Genomic DNA, 22,936 nt, shown 5'->3' on the forward strand with positions numbered 1-22,936 from the left:
TACAGTACAGATATACAACGAGAGAAGGAGACAAAATATCAAGGCTGTCGTTAAATTTTTGTAATAAAGAGGCTTATGCCCCTATTACCGTTTACAACTCAACTTAGTTGGGTTGTAATTAAAACAACTCAACTTTAAGACAACTCAACTCCTGTTTGGTATTACGAATTACAACTTATTTCAGTTGAAATTGAATTGAGTTGCCAACTTCCGAAAGTGATGATTTGACAGATAAATAAACAGCTGATCAATTTGTGGCAGAAATTTAAGCATTTTCAAATGTGATTTTTTTATTAATATTATATGAAATCTATTTTATAATGACAAAAATGTTGGTGATTGACATTTCGAGAATACGGAAAACATTCGCGTGATCATTCCAATCCCTTGGAACTACCAAGCACCAAGTAAGAAAATGTTTAAGTGACAAACAAATAATGTGTTTCATATGAAGTTATTTTTCAGATTTGAAAGGAAGCATTTTACTCAGTACTAAACAAAATTAAGGACCATTTCCGCATACGCGTTCGTATTTTAAAATTATGCGCCATACTCCGATTCCTTGCTGACGGCAGCTATCAAATATGATGTGGAAATGATTTTGGTGTTGGATTGGTTTTAGATATTATTGAGGAGAATATTTGTGTGAAGTAGATTAAAACCCAAACAGAAAAAACTGTATTTTACTCAAATAGGATTCCCAGGAGTAGTGATAAGTATCAATGGGACTCGCATATTTATTTCACCTATTTTGGCTGCATCCGAACTGCGGCCAGCCTCGTCCAACTAAAGTCAAAAAGTTATTCAATGTAATTCGTTTAAACGTTGTTTTTTTCTAGAAATGTGTACAAAATTGTTGATTATTGTTTTTGCTTTTTTTTTGGTAACGTTTTATAAGCCCGTGCACCATCTAACTCTTATCAAAGGTGGTATCAAAAGACGGGTTTCCATCTCCGTTTTTAGGATTCGAGAGCGGAAATTAAAAATGTTATTTCTTTTGAAAGATATTTACAAAGACCCACAAAATGGCCCGAGAGAGTACGAAATATGAGGCCCGTTCCACAGTTTTTTTTGCACAGAACACTTTTCTGCGTTGGCGGCCTTTGGCCGCGATTCGTAAAAATAACTCTGGTTGGGTCCAACACCTTTCTGCATAGCTGTGTACAAAAAATCTGGCAAAATACAACAACCACATGAAATTAGATTTTATTAGAAATACAATTTTTAATTTTTGTGGTAATTCTTTACGACAGCATGACACTGCTAATACGTGTCCAAAAATATCGAGAGAGGTATTAAACGATGCGTCTTGGCATCAGTATTAATAATCCGAAGGCGGAAAATAAAAATTTTAACTCCTTCAAAAGATATTAAACAAAAACCGAAAAAAGACAACAACATTACAACAACCACATGAAAATCGCCAACTTCAACTACAAATATCTCCGGAAAAGAGATAAAATGTTTCTTTTCCGCCTTCGGATTATTGTTCTCGAGATTAATACGCGTCTCGATATTTTTGGACGCGTATTAGCAGTGCCATGCTGTCGCAAAGAATTACAATTTTTGTTTTCGGATTCTTAAATCGGAGGTCGAAACGTGTCTTTTGATATCAACTTTGAACATCTTTGTTAAAAATTAGGTGGTGAACCGTCTTCTAAAACGTAACATTTTTTCAAAACAACTGCAAAATTGCATGAGACAACTGCTAGTAAGCAGTTGTAAGATTTTGACGTCTTTGACAACTACACCAACACAAGGTTGTAAACGGCAATGCCACAAAAAGTTGTAAGACTAGACAACTCAACCGAAATTTTTTTTGACAGGTTGAGTTGTAATCTGTAATACCAAATTACGAAATTTCAACTCAACCAGAGTTGAGTTGTAAACAGTAATAGGGGCATTAAATATATGTGTATTTCAATAAGCCGTATTGCTTCTATCAATATAATCAATATTTCGTTCTCCAAATGGAAAAGTAAGTTTTGTTTTCCATTAGTATTATAAAATTTTCATATGATATTGCAATTTAACGACGCACGCGCAGGAATTTGAGATGCTAATGGCACCCTTCTGGTTCAATCTGGCCGGAAAAGAGGATTTGGTGGTATGATCGTTGCTTTAAGAAATATTTTTCCACTATTTGAGAAGCTTAAAAATGTTAACATGACATACCTTTTAACTTATAAGCTTTCACAAAACTTCCTGGAAACCTTTTTTGGTGCAGTTAAGGCAAGAGGAGGTTTCAACAACAATCCCAACGCAGTTCAATTAAAAGTGCATATAGACGACTCTTAGTAAGGCACGAGTTAAGTGCGACTGAAAGTGGGAATTGTACCTTCGACGGCGAATCCATTCTAGAGGCATCTACTAGTATCCTTAAAAAAGTGGCGAGGTAATAGATTTCGAGTTAGCAAATGTTTATGTTAATACGATGTGGGGATTGTATATGTGGACAATGTAGTTCGTTATATTGCTGGCTATGTTGCTTGGAAGGTACAAAAGAAAATGAAATGTTCCGCATGTCAAGGGCAATTGATTGGTGAAGAAATGCCTTTACTTTCAGCACACAAAAATAAAGGTCCTTTTGTCGCACCATCTGTGGAGGTTTGTAATATTTGTATAGTGTCAGAGAAAGCTTTAAGACAAGTTCTCAAGGCATGCCCAATTGGAAATGTAAAATTAAGTTTAATAAATAAAATTGTTCAAAATACATGTGATGCATTCTCCAATAGTATCATGGACGATCACATAGCCATTGAAAACTTATTTAGCAATGACATCTTTAATAATCACCGGACACAGCTGTGTAAGGAAGTAATAAGTTTTTATTTGGATATTCGTTCGTTTTTGAAACGAAAAAAAGCACGGACGAAAAAGAGTATGTTAGAAAAAAATTAAAAAAATTGATATTATTTCAACACCAATAGCAGCTAGCGCAGTACTCATATTTTGTTAGCTTCATCAAAAATTTACTTCATTAAAAAACTCAAAATAAGTAAAATTTTGAAAACGTTTATATATCGTTTGTTCAAGCTAATTCATTTTAAATTATTTTTAAACACGTTTAAAGAAATGCTTTTTGGATGTATGTATAAGTATATTTTTATACATGTATATTTAAATTTTTTTCATTTCAAAAATATGAATTTTTCGCCTTTTTTTTACTATTTACGTAAATAAAGTACTTTGTATGGCTGCAGCCCATGTTTAAATTATAAATACATCAAGCCTTGTATTGAATTTGTTGGCTTTTTCGTTGTTTAATCGACTAAACTGAGATTTTGTAACAATTAGTATGCAGAAGTTGGGTAATGTGGACCCGTTGGAACTCCTTTAATACTTTTTTTACACACGCTACTACAATTCACCGACCCTAACAAAGCCCGCGCATGCGCAGAACATCCATTGGCACAGTTTGAGCAAATAATGATTGACAGAAAATTTGCACATTAGGAAGATAGGAAGGTATTGATATAGAAGTATTATATATATGCAAAAACCACAATTCGCCTTAAACAGTAACGGTATGGCGACGCTTCTACCAAAACAACAAACATTTCTCGTTAAATCTCTATCCGTATCTGTTCATGTGTCATTGCAACACGAGGATTATGAAACTTCAAGTCTCCAAATACGTCAAAATTTTTTGAGTGGAAAGATGGTGGAACTATACAAGGGTGGCAGCATGGGACAGCTGATTAAAAACTTTTTTATTTGATTTGATTCATTAACTTCCGGCGCAGTACGATTTTGACATTTGTCCATCGAATTTACAAAAACAAAGTACATGGAATTTTATTTGTTTGTAGGTATGTCACCATGCTGCCACCTTGTATCGTTCCGCCTTGAAAGACCTTTTTTGTACCATGGTTTTCCTCTTGGTAGGGAGATAGGAGCTTCTCATTCAAAGGGTCCGCATTCTCCGTCTGAGCTGTTTGGCATCTCATTGTTATATTTTGACACTGTCAAGTGTCGAAGCGTTTATGTAAGTCCGCTTCTAGTCAGAAGCCTTTAACATTAGCACAGGGCCAATATAGTCAATAATTTTGAAGACACTGAACAAGCACAGCCAACTTAAACGCTTACAGCAAAGAGCATTGCCTACGGTGTAATTGTTTAAATAGTCAACGCAGAATCTGAATTGATTGAATTTGTCACAGGCTACGTCCAAAATCACCTTAATCAGGACATGGATAAGGGTGGTAGGACTTCCACTGCGTATTCATTCAGATGGGGCGCACTCTTCCACCACCTACCAATCGGGAAAGTAACCGTTATACATATAACCGTGATGCTACCAAAAGGCAAATAGACCATTTTGCAAAAATCTAAATTATATTTAACGTTTATATGAATTTGTAATAAACATATTTACTCAATGAATTGGAATAACTTAGTGAAATGCAAAGGATACATAAATATGATTGTTGTAATTTCATTCGAATTGCATTACGAGAGTCTTCATGGCACTAACAATATAGTACGCACATTCCCGCACTTCATGATTATATTTTTCAATTGCAGTATTATCAACCAATGTATATGATTTCTGCAAGTTTTCGCATTCATGTGGTATTAATATATTATATCGCGTTAATGTTTTCAACATGTCTCTTATGGTTTCGTTGTAATTCGACTGGAAGTATATAGTATTAGAAGGATATTTCATATTTGAATTATTAATTTGATAATAAATAGTTACCGGTGTAGCAAATAATGCAATTAACTCAATTACAGCAGTGCGTACACGCTCCCCACAAGGTACCAATTCATCTTTATTGGTTGGTAGGTCGTGCATAATAGAAACCAGTTCCTTAACGCGACGTGTTACTAAATCTGTACGAAGTTTCAACTCCTCAGAAAATGGTTTATCAGAAGCGATCTGATACATACTAGATGTTGCCCTACAATCAAAATTCGGTTTTAATAAAGGGGGAGCTATACGACGCTCATACATGCTAGCAGGGCGCTTGATAGTTGACTGATTTGAACTGTTTGCCGAGGAAGAACTAGAAGAATTTGATTCTATATTAACGGAACCGCTACCAACATCCTCTGGTAGTGTAAGCGATTCTCGTTTGTTTTCCGTCCCACTTATGTCCCTTGAGCTTAATTAATATTAAAGGTAAAGAAAATTAAAATATGAAAAAATATTCAACAGAAAACCAAATCAAATAAAAATAATAATAAACCAGCTCACAGCGCGTCATGATGAACAATATCAATATTCGCACCACCAACATGAGCATTTGAAAACTTTGATTTCAGCGCAGAATTTTCAGACGAAAGCTTTTCGACAGTCGATTGTAGTTGATTAATCACATATTTGTAGTCGTTTATTTGCCTTAATAGGGTTTGAACTTCGTGCTGTGGCTCGTCCGGGGTTTGATGCACAATAGCCTGAATTAAGCGAATATGAAATCAAAAAATGCTAAAAAAACTTAAAAACATTGAAATAAAAGCTATATGTACTAAATAAAGTTCTGACAAATTGATTGGTATTAAAAAAGCTATATACTATGTTTATACATATCTTATTTTTTATACATGTTAGCCGTGCTTTTTTTTACATGTATATACAACTGCATTCACGGGTAAAAAATCATCACTTAAATAATGTTTAGGAGACCCGTCTAGCGGAAATTATTGAAGACTCGAAGCAGTGGCAAATAATAAAATACCCCAGCGGTATAGGGGGCTTAGAATATACACGCAGCAGGTATGCCTGTCCTAAGAGGCGACTAAAATACCAAATTGATTCAAGGGGTTGTGTAGCGCAACCCTTTCAAAGTGTTGCCAGCGCAAAATATAGCTTCTCCAACCCAATTGTCAATCTCACCTACCCGTGGCGAATTCTGCTGCTTTAACAGCCGAGGCTCTGGCGACCCCAAGTTGCTCATGGATCTAGGCGAGAATGGTCTTGGAGATTTCATTTGGTCATACTAAATCGTCCCGAGATGGTCGGACTAGTGCCTTAATGGTACTTCTTACCCGATCTGCATCCGGCAAAGGACCATCAACATCGATAAAACTCCCCAAGGCCTTCGGGGAGTGTTGTTTTATTAACAGTGCTTCGCCCGATTCAATCGGTACGACGACTCGGGGAGTGTCCTTATCGCTACAACAACAACAACAACTCGCTACAATGACACACTTTTCGATTATAGAAGTGGAGAATAGAGGATTTAATGGAGAGACACATTTCAGGTGCAACTGAGTATAATGCATTTTTGAAATTTAGCAGTACTAATTTTCTGCGCAAGAATTTCATAAAAGTGTTGATAAATTACACACTTAGGAGTCCATATTAAGTTAAAGTGCATGTGTATATACACGAAAGAAAAACACAACTTTCATCAATGTAAAAGGTGGGTGGTGTTTTGTTCTGGGCAGATTTGAATGAAGTTTGGCAGGCAGATAATTAATCGTCTGCAAGGTTCTACTGGTTGGACTTTTTGAAAAAGGAGGCAGGGTCTCAAGCCCCTGCAAACAGTATTTTTTAATTTGCTATTAAGTCTATGGGCTATACCCTTGCAAAAATCGCGAGCATGCATGTATGGAGTACTGGCTATGGACCAACCGAGTGCTCCAAAATTAACCACAATTCATACAAAAAATATGGTCCAATTAACAGTGCGATGTCCTAGGACGGGAACAGCTCCGCATTACATCAGTGTAATCCATGGAGTGCCCACAGTCCAATAAACATCGTGTAGTGATTACAATCGTTAAAAACTAGCAATGATCGGCTTACAATATGAGCGTGTAGAAATATGAGTTGGTCCATTGCTGCATTACAGTGGAGTACAATGGTAAGTACTCCAAGGGACCACATGATCCAACGATTTTTGCAGGGAAATATCGCGGTCTAACAATGTTTAATGTATCAAATCATAATTTCGGGAATATGTCCGGATCCTGGTATTCTTTTCGAAATCATTTCGGGCCATTTCCGGATAATTTCTTGAGTATTTCGAGATGTTTTGTAATCGCGAATGTCCAGATTTCGAGATAATTTTCCCTTTTTTAGGCTTTGGCTTCGGGATCGTTTCAGAATTAATTCTGGGTAACTCGGGACTCTTTCGAAGCTGCTTCTGAAGTTTGCGGGATTTTTCACGAACTAATTTCAGCATTTGCTTTCGGGAGTATTTTGGTAATAGTTTGACTGTTGAGGGATATGGGATGTGATGATTTCGGGCCACATTTGGTATTTTTTACAAATTATTTGAGGGCTATTTTGCAATAATTTCAGTATCCATTTCGAAGTTGTTTCACCCATGTTATCGGGATCTTGATAGTTTCAGACTGTTTAAAGGCCCAATTCAAGGATACGTTTGCCAGAAATATTAGAAATTGTCTCTAGCTTGTTTTATCTCAAGGCTGATGTGTTGAAAAAAAAAATTTATTGTAAATAGAAAAATAAGTAACTTAAAAAATACGTTGTTTCCTGCTGGGACTGGAACATGGATTTTTGGTAGTATTATTTCTCCCTTTACAAACCGTAGTCTAGGCAGAGAAATAAAAGAGTTTTTTTTTCCCTTGAAAATGTGATAAATCGCATTTTCATGATAAGTAGAGTAGCGAGTTCATTTTGTGGTTAACTCTTATTTTGGGGCGTCATACATATTAATTCCAAATAGTTCTCTATGGAAAATATCAAATTTGCTTACAGGAAATTATAGAATATTTATCATTCTTCAATAGCAAATTCAGCAATATATTTATTATAAAATGCAGTTCAGTTATAGACATGCATACATACATATATAAGGTTATGAACACTCGGAAAGAGATTATTCTGTTATTGATTAAATAATTACCCGAAACTATTGTTTAGCTTAAGAATCTTCTGACGCATAGAATTTACCTGTTGAGCAATTTGAGTCACTGGTGCATAATCGTCATCACTTGCAACCGGGTCGTAAATAGGTTCGTCGTCCGACAATTCCAATTCATTTTCATTTGATATCGAAGAATTGTAAACTGATTTCGAATTTGGCGCTTCTAGTGGACGTAAACTTGCTATCTTTTGTCTACGCCGTGCATCGCATAAAACATCTGTTAGCAATCCTGCAAATTCCTTGCGCGAAAATCGTGCAAGTTTTTGTCTGCCCTTTTAAATAAATTGATCATTATTTACACATATCATCTATATACATTTCAAGATTGATATTGTTAAGCTAATTTACTTGATTACGTGTGGCACTCAAAAAAGGGTTTGCCGGTAAAAATGGCACAGTTACATTTTCGCCATTTAATGTAGAAGTAGCCCAAACTACAATTTATATTATTATGTAAAAAGTCTGTGAAATTTTATAATTCGTTAGTTAAATTCACAAAGGTCATAACCAACAGATTTTTCGAAAATCCGTTTTTCACAGAATTGGTATGATATACTAAAAAATAATTTTAAAAATGCAACCCCACTAAAAGTTTTGAAGTGCTAGAAACAATAACAACAGAGTTATGAGACTTTTAAAAAGCCATTCCTGGGGCCCTATTCAGTAACTGTGAGTTTTAAAATGTACACTTTTTCTTCATATAATTTGTATGAAAGAAAATACATTTCAAAACTCATAGTTACTGAATATGGCATCTGTATGTAGTGAAAGTAAAAAAATTTTTTTTTTTTTGATTCTACTGTAAAATTTAAAATTTGTTGTTTGGGGCCTTTGTGAATTGAGCTAACGATATGTGTTAATGGTACACTACATAGCGAAGGTAGCCTGGAAGAACGCTCTACCGCAGCTGAAAAACTTCCCATTTAGATACGTGCTTAACTGCTACGACAAATACAACAAAATAGGACGTTCTTGCACTCAGTCATCGATATGTACGTACCAAGGTAATGTACGTACTTGCTTCATTTTCACGCCGGTCAACTTCGTCATATAAGTCCATTACTAATTCCTCAAACATTTTATTTGGTACTACTTGTAAACGATTCCGAGCGATGGTATGCTGTTCATTTATTTCGTTATTAACGGTTTCGGGAATGACCAAGTGACGTCCTGACTATTTTACAAAAATTTAATTAAATGTTGATGACTAAAGTATGGATGGAACAATTGGGGTATTCACGTGACCTTGGGTATCGTCATATCTGTTTATGTGGTTATATTTTTTAAACAATTAACCAAAAAACACTCTGAAGACAAACGATTTTTGGGCAGATAACTTGATAACAAGGTGAAGTGAATACCCAAAATGTGTACATGCAAACGGTTTTACCGAATGATCAGGTTTTTTTCCACCCAAGAACATAATTATGCGATCTGTTACTTCATACATTGCCTCTAATAATCTGTCGGCTATAGTATTATGATTGTTAGCTTTAGCAGTTTCAAGCGGTGTCAGCCCATTGCCATCGATTGCATTAATATCAGCTCCATATACAATAAGTAATTCAATTTGAGAGGCTTGGCCAAATTTAGCAGCCACATGTAAAGGCGTCGAACGCTTTTCGTCATGAAAAAAGTTAGGATTTGCGCCCTGTACGAGAAGGCGTAGTGATGTTTCCAAATTACTGGTTCTTACACTGGCATGTAATTGTCTGCTAAGTTCATTTTCCAAATTTACACCAGAAAGAATGCCTTCATCTTGAAGATTTGATTTGAGAACAAATGCCAAGTTCACGTGTTTGGCTTTAATAAAGTCTGATTTAGTTGGATGTAGTGGATCTTTAGGATTAGGTTTACGAGTACGTGATACACCCTTGTCAGTTTTTGATGAGTTCGTATCAAGAAGATGATGTTCCCATACGCTATTTGCGCCGTGAGAATTTAATGAATTAACAAAATTTAACACTGACGGCTCCCAAGTACCTTGTCGTAAGGATTTTACCATTGATATATGCCGACCAAGACTACGATGTATTGAGCAACAATCAGAGCACAGTAAAATTCCACGATTGATTGAAGCCCATGATGGATCTGCAAGGAAAGATGATACTTAATATTTGAATGCATATAAATATTTTAGGTTTTACATACCTGAAGCTCCACAATCTCCACATAAATCAACCTGTACTCTTGACTTTGTACGGGACATTTTTCTAAGATCTGAATTACTATCAGAAGTATACTTTATTTCGGTAAAATTGAAATTGCAGTTGCTAGAAATTGAACTACCAACAATAGGTGGTGCAAGAAATAACTTTCTATGAGATTCAACAATTGTATTAGCGAAGCACATTCAAGTGAGAATTTGCGAAGGGTTCTACCCCTCTTTGTTATAGTCAAAACTGGTAATTGAATAAATTGTACCACAAATGCCCTAATTAAAACTTACACACACTGCCGCAAACATTCAATTTAGATAAGCATTCAGCAATTACGACTTTTTTAAATGGGTGCTATTGCATTTTCTTATGGACTTGATTAATAATTAGCTAATTTTCACATAAATTCCCAGCTATGAAGAGAAACGAAACTGAACATTCTCTGCTAATAATTTAATTTAGTAAACAGATTTATCAGAAAATATAATTCTTTCATCTGTTTTTGTCTATTAAACCATTGTGTACACTATGTATTAAACTTGAGATTATTTTTACACAGGGCGAATTCATTTCAGGTTGGCCAGATTATTTCGCCTAGCACAAATAGGGCTGCCATTCACTTTTTTTTTATCTAAAAGTGTATCCAATTTCCCAGATTGACCAATCAAAGTTGACAAGGCTGCCCAAAAGAATCTGGTCCCGGTATTTGGACTAAATAAGGGGAAACTAAGAAAGTTTAGAACAGGGGCGGATTGCTAATACGCGTCCATCGGGAGAGTTGTCAAACAACACGTATTGACCTCGACAGTAGAGCTGGATTTCGATTCGATTCTTAATCGATTTAATCGAACTTTTTTTTAGAAATTTAGAATCGATTTTTTTTTTAAATCGGTCGATTCTTTAGGCATCGAATCTTTCATCACTATCTGCTTTACGTACGCTTGGGGAAATACATATTATGTAATCTTTATTATGTATGTATGTATGTATTTATTTGAAAATTTGTTCCTAGCACAACAATTTTGACAAATTATTTAACAGTGTTAGTCATGAATAGCATGAGCTATAAAAATTGAACATTTATAATAATAATAAATTAGATTAATCAAATTAAATTAAATATAACGGACAATTATTATTTTTATAAATTTAGCTTCATTGTGTTGGTGGCTTCTAGAGAAAGATGAAGAAATTTCTGCGCACTTCTGGTAAGCAATATATTGAAAATGTGCGTATCTATTTTTTGGTATGATCATATATGTAATACTCCTATATTGCTAATACAGGCTGGGTACACTTACAAACATCAGAGTGCCGATATATTGCTGTTTAAAAGTTTTTGTTTTTGTAATCAAAAATCGAATGTACCCAAATTAAATTTTTTTTTTCTCACACTTATGCTTCTACAACCACAAAAATTTCATAGGCTGTCTTTTTTTGATTTCGAAATCAAAACTAATTGCAAGCATATTGTATTAGCAATATATTTGGGTATGATATTTGAAATAAAACATTCAAAAAAGCGCAAAAAGTATGACAATTCGGTATATACTATACTAATTATCTCACTCCCATGAAAGGATCAAGTGAAGACCCATGTGGCATTCCTTGATGCTTCCAATTTTGTCGGCAGTCAACGAAACGGGAAAAATAGAGTAAATGGTTAAGTAAGTACATTGTAAGAATAAGCAAAATGTAAACAAATTGTTCGTTTCGATTTAATCGATTAAATCGATTTTTTCTAGAATCGAATCGAAAAAATCTATTATTAAAAAATCGAATCCAGCTCTAATCGACAGCAAGTTTAAGCTGGCAATTTTCATGTCGTTGTTGTAATGTTGTTGTACATAGGAAACAATTTTGTATACAATTGGATTTTGCACGTATTTAATTGTTATCCCATCCATCTACAACAGAGGATTACAGCTAATACACGTTCACAAATACGTCCATAAATGTCAGGAGAAGTATGAAAAGACGCTCTTGTGATAACAATATCTAATCCGAAATGGATCAAAAAATTTTAATTGCTTTCACTTGCTCTGTATTTTTCCTGTTTTTTTTTTCTTAAATTTTTTTGTCGCCATCCCTCCTAATAAATACGGTTTCGGTATTGGTGTAAGTGTTAAAACTATATTCTAAACTAACTAAACTAACGAAATACAAGGAACATACAACGTACTTCATTAAAAAGAAACGAAAGATTTTTTGACATTCGGTCGTTTTTGGTCTCTCTTGCTCTGGTTGGAAATTGTTTTTGTAAATTGATCCGATAAAGTTTCGCCAGTATCACAAAAACAACCAACGACTACCTGGAGAAAACATCGAGTAATTTGTCAAAGTATGCGTTCTGACGTCTCTTATTAATACACACTCTTTGCCAGTATCAGAAAGGCAACTTAATTTAAAAAAATAAATGCCGGCAACAAATATTATTATAAAAAGGGGGGGAAAAAAAAAAAATATTTGAATTTTGGAACTTGTTGAAATAAAAAAAACACAGTTTTCGCCTGGAATTTTTATTTCAACCGAACATCCAAGGAGTTTATGGTTCTGCTTGGCCCGTAAAATCATGTTCAGATTACACTCTAAAACAAGTGTTTTAGCATAAAACACCTCACACAAAACAAGTACGTTCACACCTTCGGTTCTTATTTTATTTTGACAGCTCCAATGCAACCATGAGGAATTTAATATTATTGTAAGCGATTTCATTAAATTTGATAATATTGTGTGTTTGTGAATTTTATTCTAATTTGAGATGAGTGATAAAGAGAAAAAAGTGATGAAGATATTAACCATGAAAGCACAATCAAATCCTTTGTGTTTATTTCAATATACATCGTTCGACAATGAGAATTAGAACCAGTTGAAAAAGTTGCGTGCAATGAATATCAGAAAGATGCAGTTGCTGAGAAAACAATATTTAATGTTATTGGTGGCCTCACAAAACCTTTCCTGGCAATCAAGGTCATATTGGACAAGAGTAAGCATGCTAGTGGGGGTTTGCAAAAGCATTAACACTTTTCTTTTCAAAGGCTCGATCGCAATCCTTCTGGGAAGTTGAATTTTCGCATGAAAAGAAGTGTATTTATAGAACTTTGCGAGAATTTAAGAGTGTTGGAAAAGAAAGATACCCCACTAAGAAAAGCCATCTCTTTACACAAACGAGTAGCCATAGCCCTCTACGCTTTGGGATCATCGGCAGAGTATCGCACAATAGGGAACATGTTTGGAGTTGGAAAGTCCACTGTGTGTGAAATAGTACTTGAATTTTGTACTCAGACATGGAAACATTTGAGCCTTACGTACATGCCTAGTTTTCCCTTAACGAGGGAAAAAGTATCAGAGCTAGTACAAGGATTCGAATCTATAGGTTTTCCTCAGTGCATGGGAGCAATACGTGTGTTAAATTTGGGTTACCATAGCTATGTATGTCAACGTTCTTGTTTTTAAAAATTTCAGATGGTTGTCACATTGAGGTTCATCCACGTAGTGAAGATGCAACTGATTATTATAATTACAAGGGATGGTATTCGACTATCCTACTTGCTTTGGTCGATGCAAGGTGTGGTCCTTTATGATTATGTTGTTTATAAATGAAGATATACAATTTTTTTGTTTCAGATACCGGTTTATTTATATTAATGTTGGCAGTCAAGGACGGTGCAATGATTCCAAATCTTCGAGTCCTCAACATTGAAAACACAGTTGGAAAAATGTCCTTACCTGGATGAAATGCGCACACCGGTTTCCGGTGTTGATGTGCCGATTTTCATTATCGGAGACTCAGCTTTTCGTTTTAGCAAAATGTTGATGAAACCATATGCATTCCAAGTGTCTCAAAATGAAGACGAAAAAAATTTTAACTATTCTCTTTCCAAAGTGCGAAGAGTTGTTGAAAATGCCTTTGGTCACGTGAAGGCGCGTTTTCGACGAATTGGCAAGGGCATAGACACTCAAATACAAAATGCCAACATTATGATAAAGGCATGTTGTGTCCTACATAACTTTTTAAACGAAAGGAACGACAGTATTCACGATAAATGGATTTCCGCTTTGCAAATTGTAGAAAGAAATCGTCAATATCCACATCAAGAAATATCGGCAAACGACCGTCAAAAAATGCAGAAATAATTCGAAAAAGTTTAGCTACCCTTTTCAGTAAGTAAAAACTTTGAAATACTCTTGTTCAAGAAAAGGTACTTTGTTTATTCCAGCCTTATTTTTCGCATAAAAGTAAAAGTAATATTACTTGCCAACCCCCTAATCCAGGGTGTTATGCGGACCGTGCCTATTGGACGATTTGCAGCCAGGGGATAAATTCGGCTGTATTCGAACGGAGCCTTCCCGATACCGGGCCATCTCGGGAAGTAGTTATGGCCTTACCGCAGTAAGGGGCGCTGCTGTGGCGGACGGTTCTTTCCCCGTATATTATACTGGACCGCTGAGCCCGCCTTGTCGGGCAGGTGGTCGTACGACCAAGATGACCAACTCATTACCTGAATGTAATAAGGAGGATGTAAAGAGGAGGACTGAGTCGCAATCCAAGGACGACAAATACGAATTAAGCGATGCGTCGGACTCGGGGAGCGAGAGTAGTGCTGATTCAATGAACTCCGTGTTGGAGAAGCACACAAATGAAAACGGAGTAGAAGAGTGGAGAAGGGTACGGAGCAGAGGAAGTAAAAGAGCTCTCTCGCAGTACCGTGCAGCACTAAGAATTGTACAACGCTTGGGAGCAGTGGTCGACCCAACAGAAGTGGAGATCGAGCGCTTGGAATGGGCCCATGAAGCGGTAGAAGTAGGTCGAAGGCAGTTCAAAAGGTTTGCTGCGAGAAACCCTCGGTTCTGCAACCGGTACGAGGAGGAAGAAGCGTCGAATGGCAGAATGAAGAGGCAACGTTCGGCAGAAGGCGACAAGCCTGCTTTCAAGAGGCAGAAAGGACCCAGTCCTAGAGCCGCGAGGCAGGGCAGTCGCATAGACAAGATAAGTAGGCCCAAAGCTGTAAGACAGATGGGTTCCAATAGCGAGGTAGCAACTACCTCGAAAGCTGCCAGTCAGAGGGAAGTTCCAACTACGGAAGTAGGAGATAAGCCAAAGGGAGATAACGCTAAGACTCCGGCTTTCTCGGAGGCGCTAAAGGGAGTTAACGCGAAGACTCCGGTGTTCTCGGAGGTTCCAAAGGTAGATAACACTAAGACTCCTGCTTTTCCCGAGAAGATGAGTGATGTGGCAAAGCAGTCACTGACTGTGGCGCTGGTTGATCGTAGCAGTCCGTTCGGACAAATGACTACTGAAAGGTGGAGATCTGTGGAAAGGGAGCTTATTAGCTTAATGCTTAAGATGATGCGGGAACAACCAAGTAAGCCCCTTCCAACCTTTGATTCGGGGGGATGGTATAATGGTGTGAAGATGATAGCGTGCGACAACATCGCGAGCTTGCGGTGGCTGGAGGAAGTCGTTCCAAACCTCCAAAGGCAAGGCACGAATGCGCGGTTTGAGGTGGTGGATAAAGCGCAAATCCCCACGGTACCAAAAGTTAAGGTATGGATACCATGCGTGATGAAGTCGGAGGATACACTGCGACTTCTGCAGAATCAGAATCCGAACATACCGACACAGGATTGGAAGGTACTTACTGTATCTCGGCCTACCGAGGATGGTCAGTTCTACATCTTCCAAATAAACAAGCAGGCGGAGGATATTTTGTACACGCAGCTTGGCAAAATGTCCTTTGGCACTGGCAAAATTTACATGCGACTCAGGAAAAGAAGTCCCGAGGATAAAAATCCTAACACGCTAGAACTGGGCGAAGTCGAAAAGGACCTCAGAAGCCTAAGGGAAAAGACAGGTGGAGGTCCCCGACGTCACCACGAACGTGCTAGAAGAGGACCAACCGCTAAATGGTGCTGTGACTCGCACAGAGGAACACACGGCACAACATTCACGAGGGGCTGAAGGGGGCCTCGAATACTCTAAACCAAAAGGGCAAGAGGAGGACGACGACGTCAAGACGAAGGTGCTGGAGGGGGACAAACAGCCCAATGGTGCTGCGAGTCCTACAGATAAACCTCCAACACAGTAAAGTGGCGTCGAGCGAACTCCACCTAACCCTTGAGGAGGGTTCGTTTGACGTGGCGCTGATCCAGGAGCCGTGGCTCTCATCGGGAGGAAAGGTTTCTGGACTTAGCGCGCGGGTTTGGCGTTTACTACGCACAAACGGAAGGACGGGTGCGAGCTGTAGTAATGGTAAGGAAACAGCTGCATTCATATATGCTGCCTAATTACACCACCGAGGATCTCGTAGCGGTGGCCGTTGAGCAAAAGAATAAGCAGGCATTTATCCTGGCGTCCTGCTACATGGCCCATGCTGCGGAGGTTCCACCGATGGAGTGCAAAAGGCTAGTACAGGAGGAAGGGCGCAAAGGGCGGTTGGTCATAGGCGCAGATGCAAATGCGCACCACAATGCGTGGGGAGGAGCAGATACGAACGAGAGAGGCGAATCTCTATTTTGTTACATCCTGCAAACCAATTTGCAGATAGCCAACAGGGGAAATGTTCCTACATACATTGGTCCAACATCCAGCAATGTTCTGGATATTACATTGAGCTCCGAGCGTGATATATCAAGGTATGATTGGATGGTTCTCGATAGACCATCCTTCTCCGACCATGCGTATATAAGCTTCAGCATCCCACTAAAGAGGGTAGAGAAGGGTGGAACCTTTAGAAACCCTAGGGCAACGAATTGGACTAAATTCCAGAAACATGTAGAAACGAAACTGGGACAACCCAAAGAGGTTGCTAATGTAGAGGAACTGGAGGAGTCGAATGAATTCCTAACAAGGACGCTTATGACTGCGTATAACAAAGCTTGCCCTCTAAGAAGATTCAGAGGAAAAGCAAAGCCGCCATGGTGGAGCAATGAGCTGAGTCTTCTAAGAAGACAGGTAAAATAAATGTTTAAACTCGCAAAGACCGCGGAAAGCGAAGCGTGTCGGGACGAGTACAGGGATCTACTGAAGATCTACAAGCGTGAAATTACCAGGGCGAAGAGAAACTCATGGAAAAGTTTCTGTACGGACATAGAGTGCTCCAGTGAAACAGCACGGTTGAAAAAAGTCCTAGCAAAGGGAAACATAGTCCAGGGACTAATAAAGAAAGAGAACGGGGAATGGTCACGTGATAGTGAGGAATCCCTTGAGGTGCTTCTTGATACACATTTCCCATCGGGAGACGGTTTAGAAGAACCAGCAGACATCACTCACACTTCGATCACGGAGCTAGTGGTGCCGGGCTTGGTGACCGATACCAAGATCGAGTGGGCAGTGAAGACGTTTTCTAAGTTTAAATCGCCGGGCCCAGATGGTATATTCCCGGCCATGCTACAAGTCTCAAGTAGGGCGGTCGTGGAATGGCTTAAAATAATATTCGATGGGTGCATAATACTGAATCATGTACCGCACTCTTGGAGAACTGCTCGTGTAGCTTTTCTACCAAAGGCGGGGAAGATCGGTCACGTGTATCCCAAAGACTATAGACCCATTAGCTTAACATCATTTCTGCTCAAAACCTTTGAGAGGCTGATAGATGTGTACATAAAGTCCAACGTGGATGAAAAGCTGCTCTCCACAACACAGCATGCACCAAAGGCAAGTCGGTAGACACCGCATTGCATAGGGTGGTAATAAGCATAGAGAAATCCCTGGAATATAAGGAGTATGCTCTAGGCGTCTTCTTGGACATTGCCGGGGCTTTCAATAATGTTGCAAAATGGGCGATTATGGATGGTCTTAATTACATTAAAGTACATCCTGCCTTAATCAGATGGATCGGCTGCATGTTAAATTGCAGAAAGATTACATCACAATGGGGATTGTACGAGGCCACGAAATCAGTGGACAGGGGCACGCCGCAGGGAGGGGTGCTATCACCTCTGCTGTGGACACTGGTCATCAACCAACTGCTCAGGCAATTCGATGAGGGACCCGTAAAACTTACGGCTTACGCAGATGACGTTGCAATTGTCATAAGTGGAAAATGCCTTCCAACAATTAGTTCTTTGATGGATCGGGCGCTTCGGGATATTCATACCTGGGCATCTAATGTCGGGCTGAAAGTCAATGCGGAGAAGACGGATATGGTCTTGTTTACAAAGAGGTACAAGGTCCCAAATTGGACCAGGCCTAAGTTAGGAGCGGTGACCTTACAGGAGAAAGCTTGCACAAAATATCTAGGAATCATCCTAGACAGTAAGCTGTCATGGAAGCTCAACTTGGAGGAGAGGGTCAAGAAGACCTCAACGGCACTCTATGCATGTAAAAGAATGCTGGGGTGTACGTGGGGCCTATCGCCCTCTCTTTCTCATTGGGTTTTTACAGCGATTGTAAGCCCTATTCTATACTATGGAGTTCTTGTTTGGTGGAAAGCCACACAAAAAACAACATACCTCAAAAAATTAGAGGGGGTATGCAGACTATCGATGCTTTGCATTACGGGAGCCCGAAAACAACCCCGACGGCTGCACTGTATGCCATTCTGCACATTCCACCTGTAGACCTGGTAGCAAAGAACAAAGCGTTAACGACCGCAACCAGGCTCGATGCTTCGGGGCAGCTTGAGCGCCGACCATATGGCCATAGTAGTATAGCGTCCTCAGTCACAAGACGAACAGACTACATGATTCCCTACCTGCACTTTGAGGGAGATCTTAAGGCCACAATAGAGGTGGACGGTTGGCGCAAGGGTGCGCAAATGGCGGACGAGGCGATACATGTGTACACCGATGGTTCCAAAATAGTGGAAGGAGTAGGGTCTGAGGTATACTGCGCTGATCCGGAATTAAGCAGATCCTACAGGCTGCCGGATTACTGTAGCGTTTTCCAAGCGGAAATATTAGCCGTAACCAAAGCAGTAGAAACCCTGGAAGAGAATAGCTTAAGCTGCAACCGTGTTAACTTTTATATTGACAGTCAAGCAGCAATTAAGGCAATAATCTCGCATAGCACAGCATCTAAATGCGTGTTAGAGTGTAAGCAGTCTCTGGAGAGAATCGGGACAGGGAGAAGCATACATTTATATTGGGTCCCAGGGCATATGGGAATAGATGGGAATGAAAAAGCGGACGAATTAGCTAAAAAGGGCGCATCCCTTGAAGCTTGCTCCGTAGACGTCCCAATTAGATTGGGCGAGATTAAGCGAATGCGAGAGGTGCACATGATCGACCAAGCAGGAAAGGCGTGGGTTCAAGCGCGGGGCTGTAAAGTGTCGAAGATTATGTGTAGGTCTTACAACCTTAGACTAACACAGTTGCTTCTATCATTAAAAAGAGAGGACTGTAGACTCATGACGGGTATTCTGACTGGACACTGCCTTCTGGCGTCGCATGCCTTTAAATTAGGCTTGGTCAGTGATAGCAGGTGTAGGAAGTGCGGGTTGGAGGAGGAAACGATCGAGCACGTTCTGTGCTCGTGCCCTGCACTTGCCAGGCTAAGACTCCATCTATTAGGAGTGATACAGCTGTCAGATCTAGAAGCAGCAAGTGGCTTAAGTCCTAGAAAGCTTCTAGTATTTGCCAAGAGGACGGAGTTATTTTATAACATAGGTCCTGGTTTTTGATAGGGTTTTTCAGTTTGGTCGTTAAAACAAACTTCTGGTAACACTACGGACTCAATCAGTCTATGTGAGGTCCTCATGGACCGGCCAGTTCAACCTACCTACCTATTACTTAAAAACTAAAACATAATAAACTCATTTCACAAAAAATTAAATGCATATTTAAAATTAAATATTTAATAACTAAAAAATAGGGTGGTCCTAATTAATAATAATAGTACTCAGTAACTAAAAACAAAAAAATTTATTTCGCTAAAAAAAATTCCCAACACAAATTAATTATTTACATTAAAAAAAAATTATTTTATCTTTAGAATTATTTGTTTAAAAATTCAATTAATTCCTGAGTAAATTCCTTGTTATTTTGGACATACTTTGTTTTTCTTTCTTCATTTTCTAAAATTGCTTTAGTTCTTTCTTCGAATTTTTTATCGCTTTCCCTCAAATCTTTACTACATTTTTCCATTTCTTTTTCAACTTTATCAATTTTTTCCAAAAATTTTAATTGATAATTTTTTTTTAGCTGAACGAGCAGCCGTTGACGTGGAAGGCGTGGGAGATTCACAATCCTTAAAAGGCATTGCTGACTCGTAGGTGCTTGTTTCTGGCGACTCAAGAGTGAAATCCAAGGTTTCGACATTTTCTGCAATTAAAAAACTTTTAGAATTCAATAAAATAACAAAATAAGGCAATGGACAATTTAACTCGTTTTGGCTTCTTATAATTTGGTTTTGGTTGTTAAACATAAAATAAGCAAAAAATTATTCACATAACATTAAAGTTATTTTATAAAATTAATTATATAATTTATAATTTAATATAATTTAATTATAAATTATTTTTTAATAATTTATTAAAGAATTAAATTTAAATAAATAATTAATTATTCAAATTTAATTAATATTAAATAATTAGTAATTAACTTTATAGTTAAATTGTAAATTAAATGATGTTGTTTTTATTTTTATTTTCGGCTTTTCAAATAAATACAACATATATGGTATAATCAATTGCATTTTTAGTACTAATATATATGTGTGGCCTAGAGCTCGGAAATTCTTCTTGATATTATAAATTAAAGAAATAAAATTATAATTTATTTTAAAATTTAATTAGGGGTTAATTTGTATAAATCATTAATTTTATTATTTAGTACTCTTAAGCGTGATCTGCAGGGCGTTATTGGAGGGACGTAATAAATTAAATGGGGTTACACTGAAATGACAGCCTTTGGTCGGGAAAAAATCCCGAGTGGCTCCGCTGAATGGAACCAGCTGTCTTGGGAAGCCCCAAGCTAAATATCAAAATTATCAACGTCCAAATAGAAATCATTTGAGCCCTGTCTCCGTCCGTCCGTCTGTCCGTGTTCACGATAACTTGAGTAAACACGATAACTTGTACCAAAATTTACTTAATAAATATAAAATATCTCACCATAAATGCTGTCCTGAACAAGGCCTTCAGGATTATAACTTTTGAAAGGTGCCAAAATCTGGTGCATTTGTGCACACAGTGGCCAAATTGAAGGTGCGCCGCCAGATGGTCCAATTTGTGCCTTCTCCTTCCTTTGTTAATAAATAAAATTATAAAAAAATCTTGCCAAGTATGAAGACTACCAACTCACCTGTATCTGGACGTCAGGTTATGCATTTTGCTTTTTATTTCAGCTGGAGTGTACACAACTCCAAGTTGTTCCAATTCCACAGCCATTTGCTCCACAATGTGGCTATTTTTTCGTACACCTCGAAGCTCTCCTACCTTAGTTCGCCATATATCTATAAGAACAGTTTCAGTTCCCTCTCCCCATTGATTTCTTTTTTTATATTGTTTTTTCTCCATTGTAGTTCAAATATTTTTAATTAATTTATCACCCGCAAACAAGTTTAACACTCAAAACACAATGACATATTAGTTATGTGACAACAGGTTTATCGATTATTACCGATAAGTTCTAGTGCCGACAATGGTTTCAACTTGTTTTCAATCTAAATTTCGGCGAAAACAAGTGTTTTCAACTTATTTTATTGACAGATTTTACAAGGCGAAAATACGTGTTTTCAACTTGTTTTACTCATAAAACAAAGTCTGAACATAATATAAGCATCAAAACCATTAGGGCCGTTCCATTGGTTTGGCTCAAATCTCATTGGAACGATCTGGATCAACTTTATGAGCACTAATATAAAACATCCGTTTTGTTGAAAATAAGAAGAAACGTACACAAAATTTTAAGATAATGATAGAATTATTAACATTTAAATAGTTTCGCACGTAAGCAAACTATTTATTTTCCCTACATCATCTTCAAGTTGTTTACTCTTTCAGTGTTTTTGCTTTTAAATATGGCGAATTCTTTTATGTATACACAAATGTACACATATTTAGTTCAGTGCTACAATGGCTCAACTATATGGTTGACTCATCTCACCAGCTGAATTTATTTTTTTCATTTCACTGTAGTAGGGATTGTCAGAAGGAGATTGCAAACTTAAAATGAAACCAACGAATTTACAACATTTTCTTACTACATACAAATGCTGCTAAATTTTATGTTTTCATTCCATTCCATTCATCTAACAGCAACACTCTGATTTTGGCAATGTGAACAAATGTATGTTGTTGCTGTAGAGATGAACCAACCATATAGTTGAGCCATGAGTGCTACCAACTCAAAAGTGGTTAGCTGTCAAAAAATCTACTACAGAAAACGAAACGAACAGAACTGCTATACGGATCAGAAATTGAACCAGATAAATATCAGGATCACAACGTTGTTGTTGCATTTGCATGTAAAATTTCTATCCGTATCTCGCTCAAGTCTCAATGGAACGTAACTTACTACAGAAAACGAAACGAACAGAACTGCTATACGAAATTGAACCAGATAAATATCAGGATCACAACGTTGTTGTTGCATTTGCATGTTAAATTTCTATCCGTATCTCGCTCAAGTCTCAATGGAATGTAACTAAAAGCAAACACTAATTTGTGAGCTGGGCTGGGACAGCGATTGTAAGCCCAATTCTATACTATGGAGTTCTTGTTTGGTGGAAAGAAACACAAAAAACAACCTACCTCAAAAAATTAGGGGGAGTATGCAGACTATCAATGCTTAGCATTACGGGAGCCCTGAAAACCACCCCTGGTAGCAAAGAACATAGCGTTAACAACTGCAACCAGGCTCGGTGCATCGGGGCAGCTTGAGCGCAGACCATACGGCCATAGTAGTATAGCGTCATCAATCAAAAGACGAACAGACTACTTGATTCCCTATCTGCACTTCGAGGGAGATCTTAAGGCCACAATAGAGGTG

The 22,936-nt window shown here is 37.8% G+C and overlaps 2 protein-coding genes, 1 long non-coding RNA gene and 1 pseudogene across 5 annotated transcripts; 2 read left to right on the plus strand and 2 right to left on the minus strand.

Moving 5' to 3' along the window:
- Nucleotides 1-269: 269 nt before the first annotated feature.
- On the plus strand, nt 270-3,024 carry LOC137247234 (uncharacterized). Its single transcript, XR_010951798.1, has 3 exons — nt 270-407; nt 466-1,978; nt 2,048-3,024. It is a non-coding gene; the product is annotated as an uncharacterized lncRNA (long non-coding RNA).
- Nucleotides 3,025-4,327: 1,303 nt separating this feature from the next.
- On the minus strand, nt 4,328-10,694 carry Git (ARF GTPase-activating protein GIT1). Of its 2 annotated transcripts, XM_067776941.1 has the most exons (9): nt 10,294-10,694; nt 9,996-10,129; nt 9,235-9,935; nt 8,862-9,018; nt 8,193-8,278; nt 7,871-8,116; nt 5,204-5,403; nt 4,706-5,111; nt 4,328-4,639 (listed from the first exon to the last, which is right to left on the minus strand). In XM_067776941.1, exons 2-9 carry the CDS (start codon nt 10,051-10,053, stop codon nt 4,439-4,441), a joined length of 2,055 nt encoding a protein of 684 aa, XP_067633042.1. In that variant the 5' UTR covers nt 10,054-10,129; nt 10,294-10,694; the 3' UTR covers nt 4,328-4,438. The 2 variants fall into 2 exon arrangements, with proteins under 2 accessions (XP_067633042.1, XP_067633041.1); XM_067776940.1 differs by having other exon boundaries at nt 9,996-10,694.
- A 1,971-nt stretch (nt 10,695-12,665) lies between these two features.
- Nucleotides 12,666-20,590, plus strand: LOC137245776 (uncharacterized; annotated as a pseudogene).
- Nucleotides 19,831-21,595, minus strand: LOC137245777 (uncharacterized). 2 transcript variants are annotated; one of them, XM_067776944.1, is made up of 4 exons: nt 21,409-21,595; nt 21,248-21,377; nt 21,058-21,188; nt 19,831-20,266 (listed from the first exon to the last, which is right to left on the minus strand). In XM_067776944.1, the coding sequence occupies exons 2-4, from the start codon at nt 21,331-21,333 to the stop codon at nt 20,106-20,108; spliced, it is 378 nt and encodes a 125-aa protein (XP_067633045.1). In that variant the 5' UTR covers nt 21,334-21,377; nt 21,409-21,595; the 3' UTR covers nt 19,831-20,105. The 2 variants fall into 2 exon arrangements, with proteins under 2 accessions (XP_067633045.1, XP_067633044.1); XM_067776943.1 differs by having other exon boundaries at nt 21,248-21,595.
- Nucleotides 21,596-22,936: the final 1,341 nt, after the last annotated feature.

The sequence above is a fragment of the Eurosta solidaginis genome, chromosome 3, assembly GCF_040869045.1.
Source record: "Eurosta solidaginis isolate ZX-2024a chromosome 3, ASM4086904v1, whole genome shotgun sequence".
Classification (NCBI taxonomy): Eukaryota; Metazoa; Arthropoda; class Insecta; order Diptera; family Tephritidae; genus Eurosta; species Eurosta solidaginis.

Coding starts and splice junctions, on each gene's coding strand:
- LOC137245777 (XM_067776943.1), bottom strand. CDS start 21,462: ATGGAGAAAAAACAATATAAAAAAAGAAATCAATGGGGAGAGGGAACT. Junction 21,189..21,247: donor AACCTGACGTCCAGATACAG/GTGAGTTGGTAG, acceptor TTATTAACAAAG/GAAGGAGAAGGCACAAATTG. Junction 20,267..21,057: donor TGTTCAGGACAGCATTTATG/GTGAGATATTTT, acceptor TTTTAATTGCAG/AAAATGTCGAAACCTTGGAT.
- Git (XM_067776940.1), bottom strand. CDS start 10,197: ATGTGCTTCGCTAATACAATTGTTGAATCTCATAGAAAGTTATTTCTT. Junction 9,019..9,234: donor GAAAAAAACCTGATCATTCG/GTAAAACCGTTT, acceptor TTTGTAAAATAG/TCAGGACGTCACTTGGTCAT. Junction 4,640..4,705: donor TTGCATTATTTGCTACACCG/GTAACTATTTAT, acceptor ATATACTTCCAG/TCGAATTACAACGAAACCAT.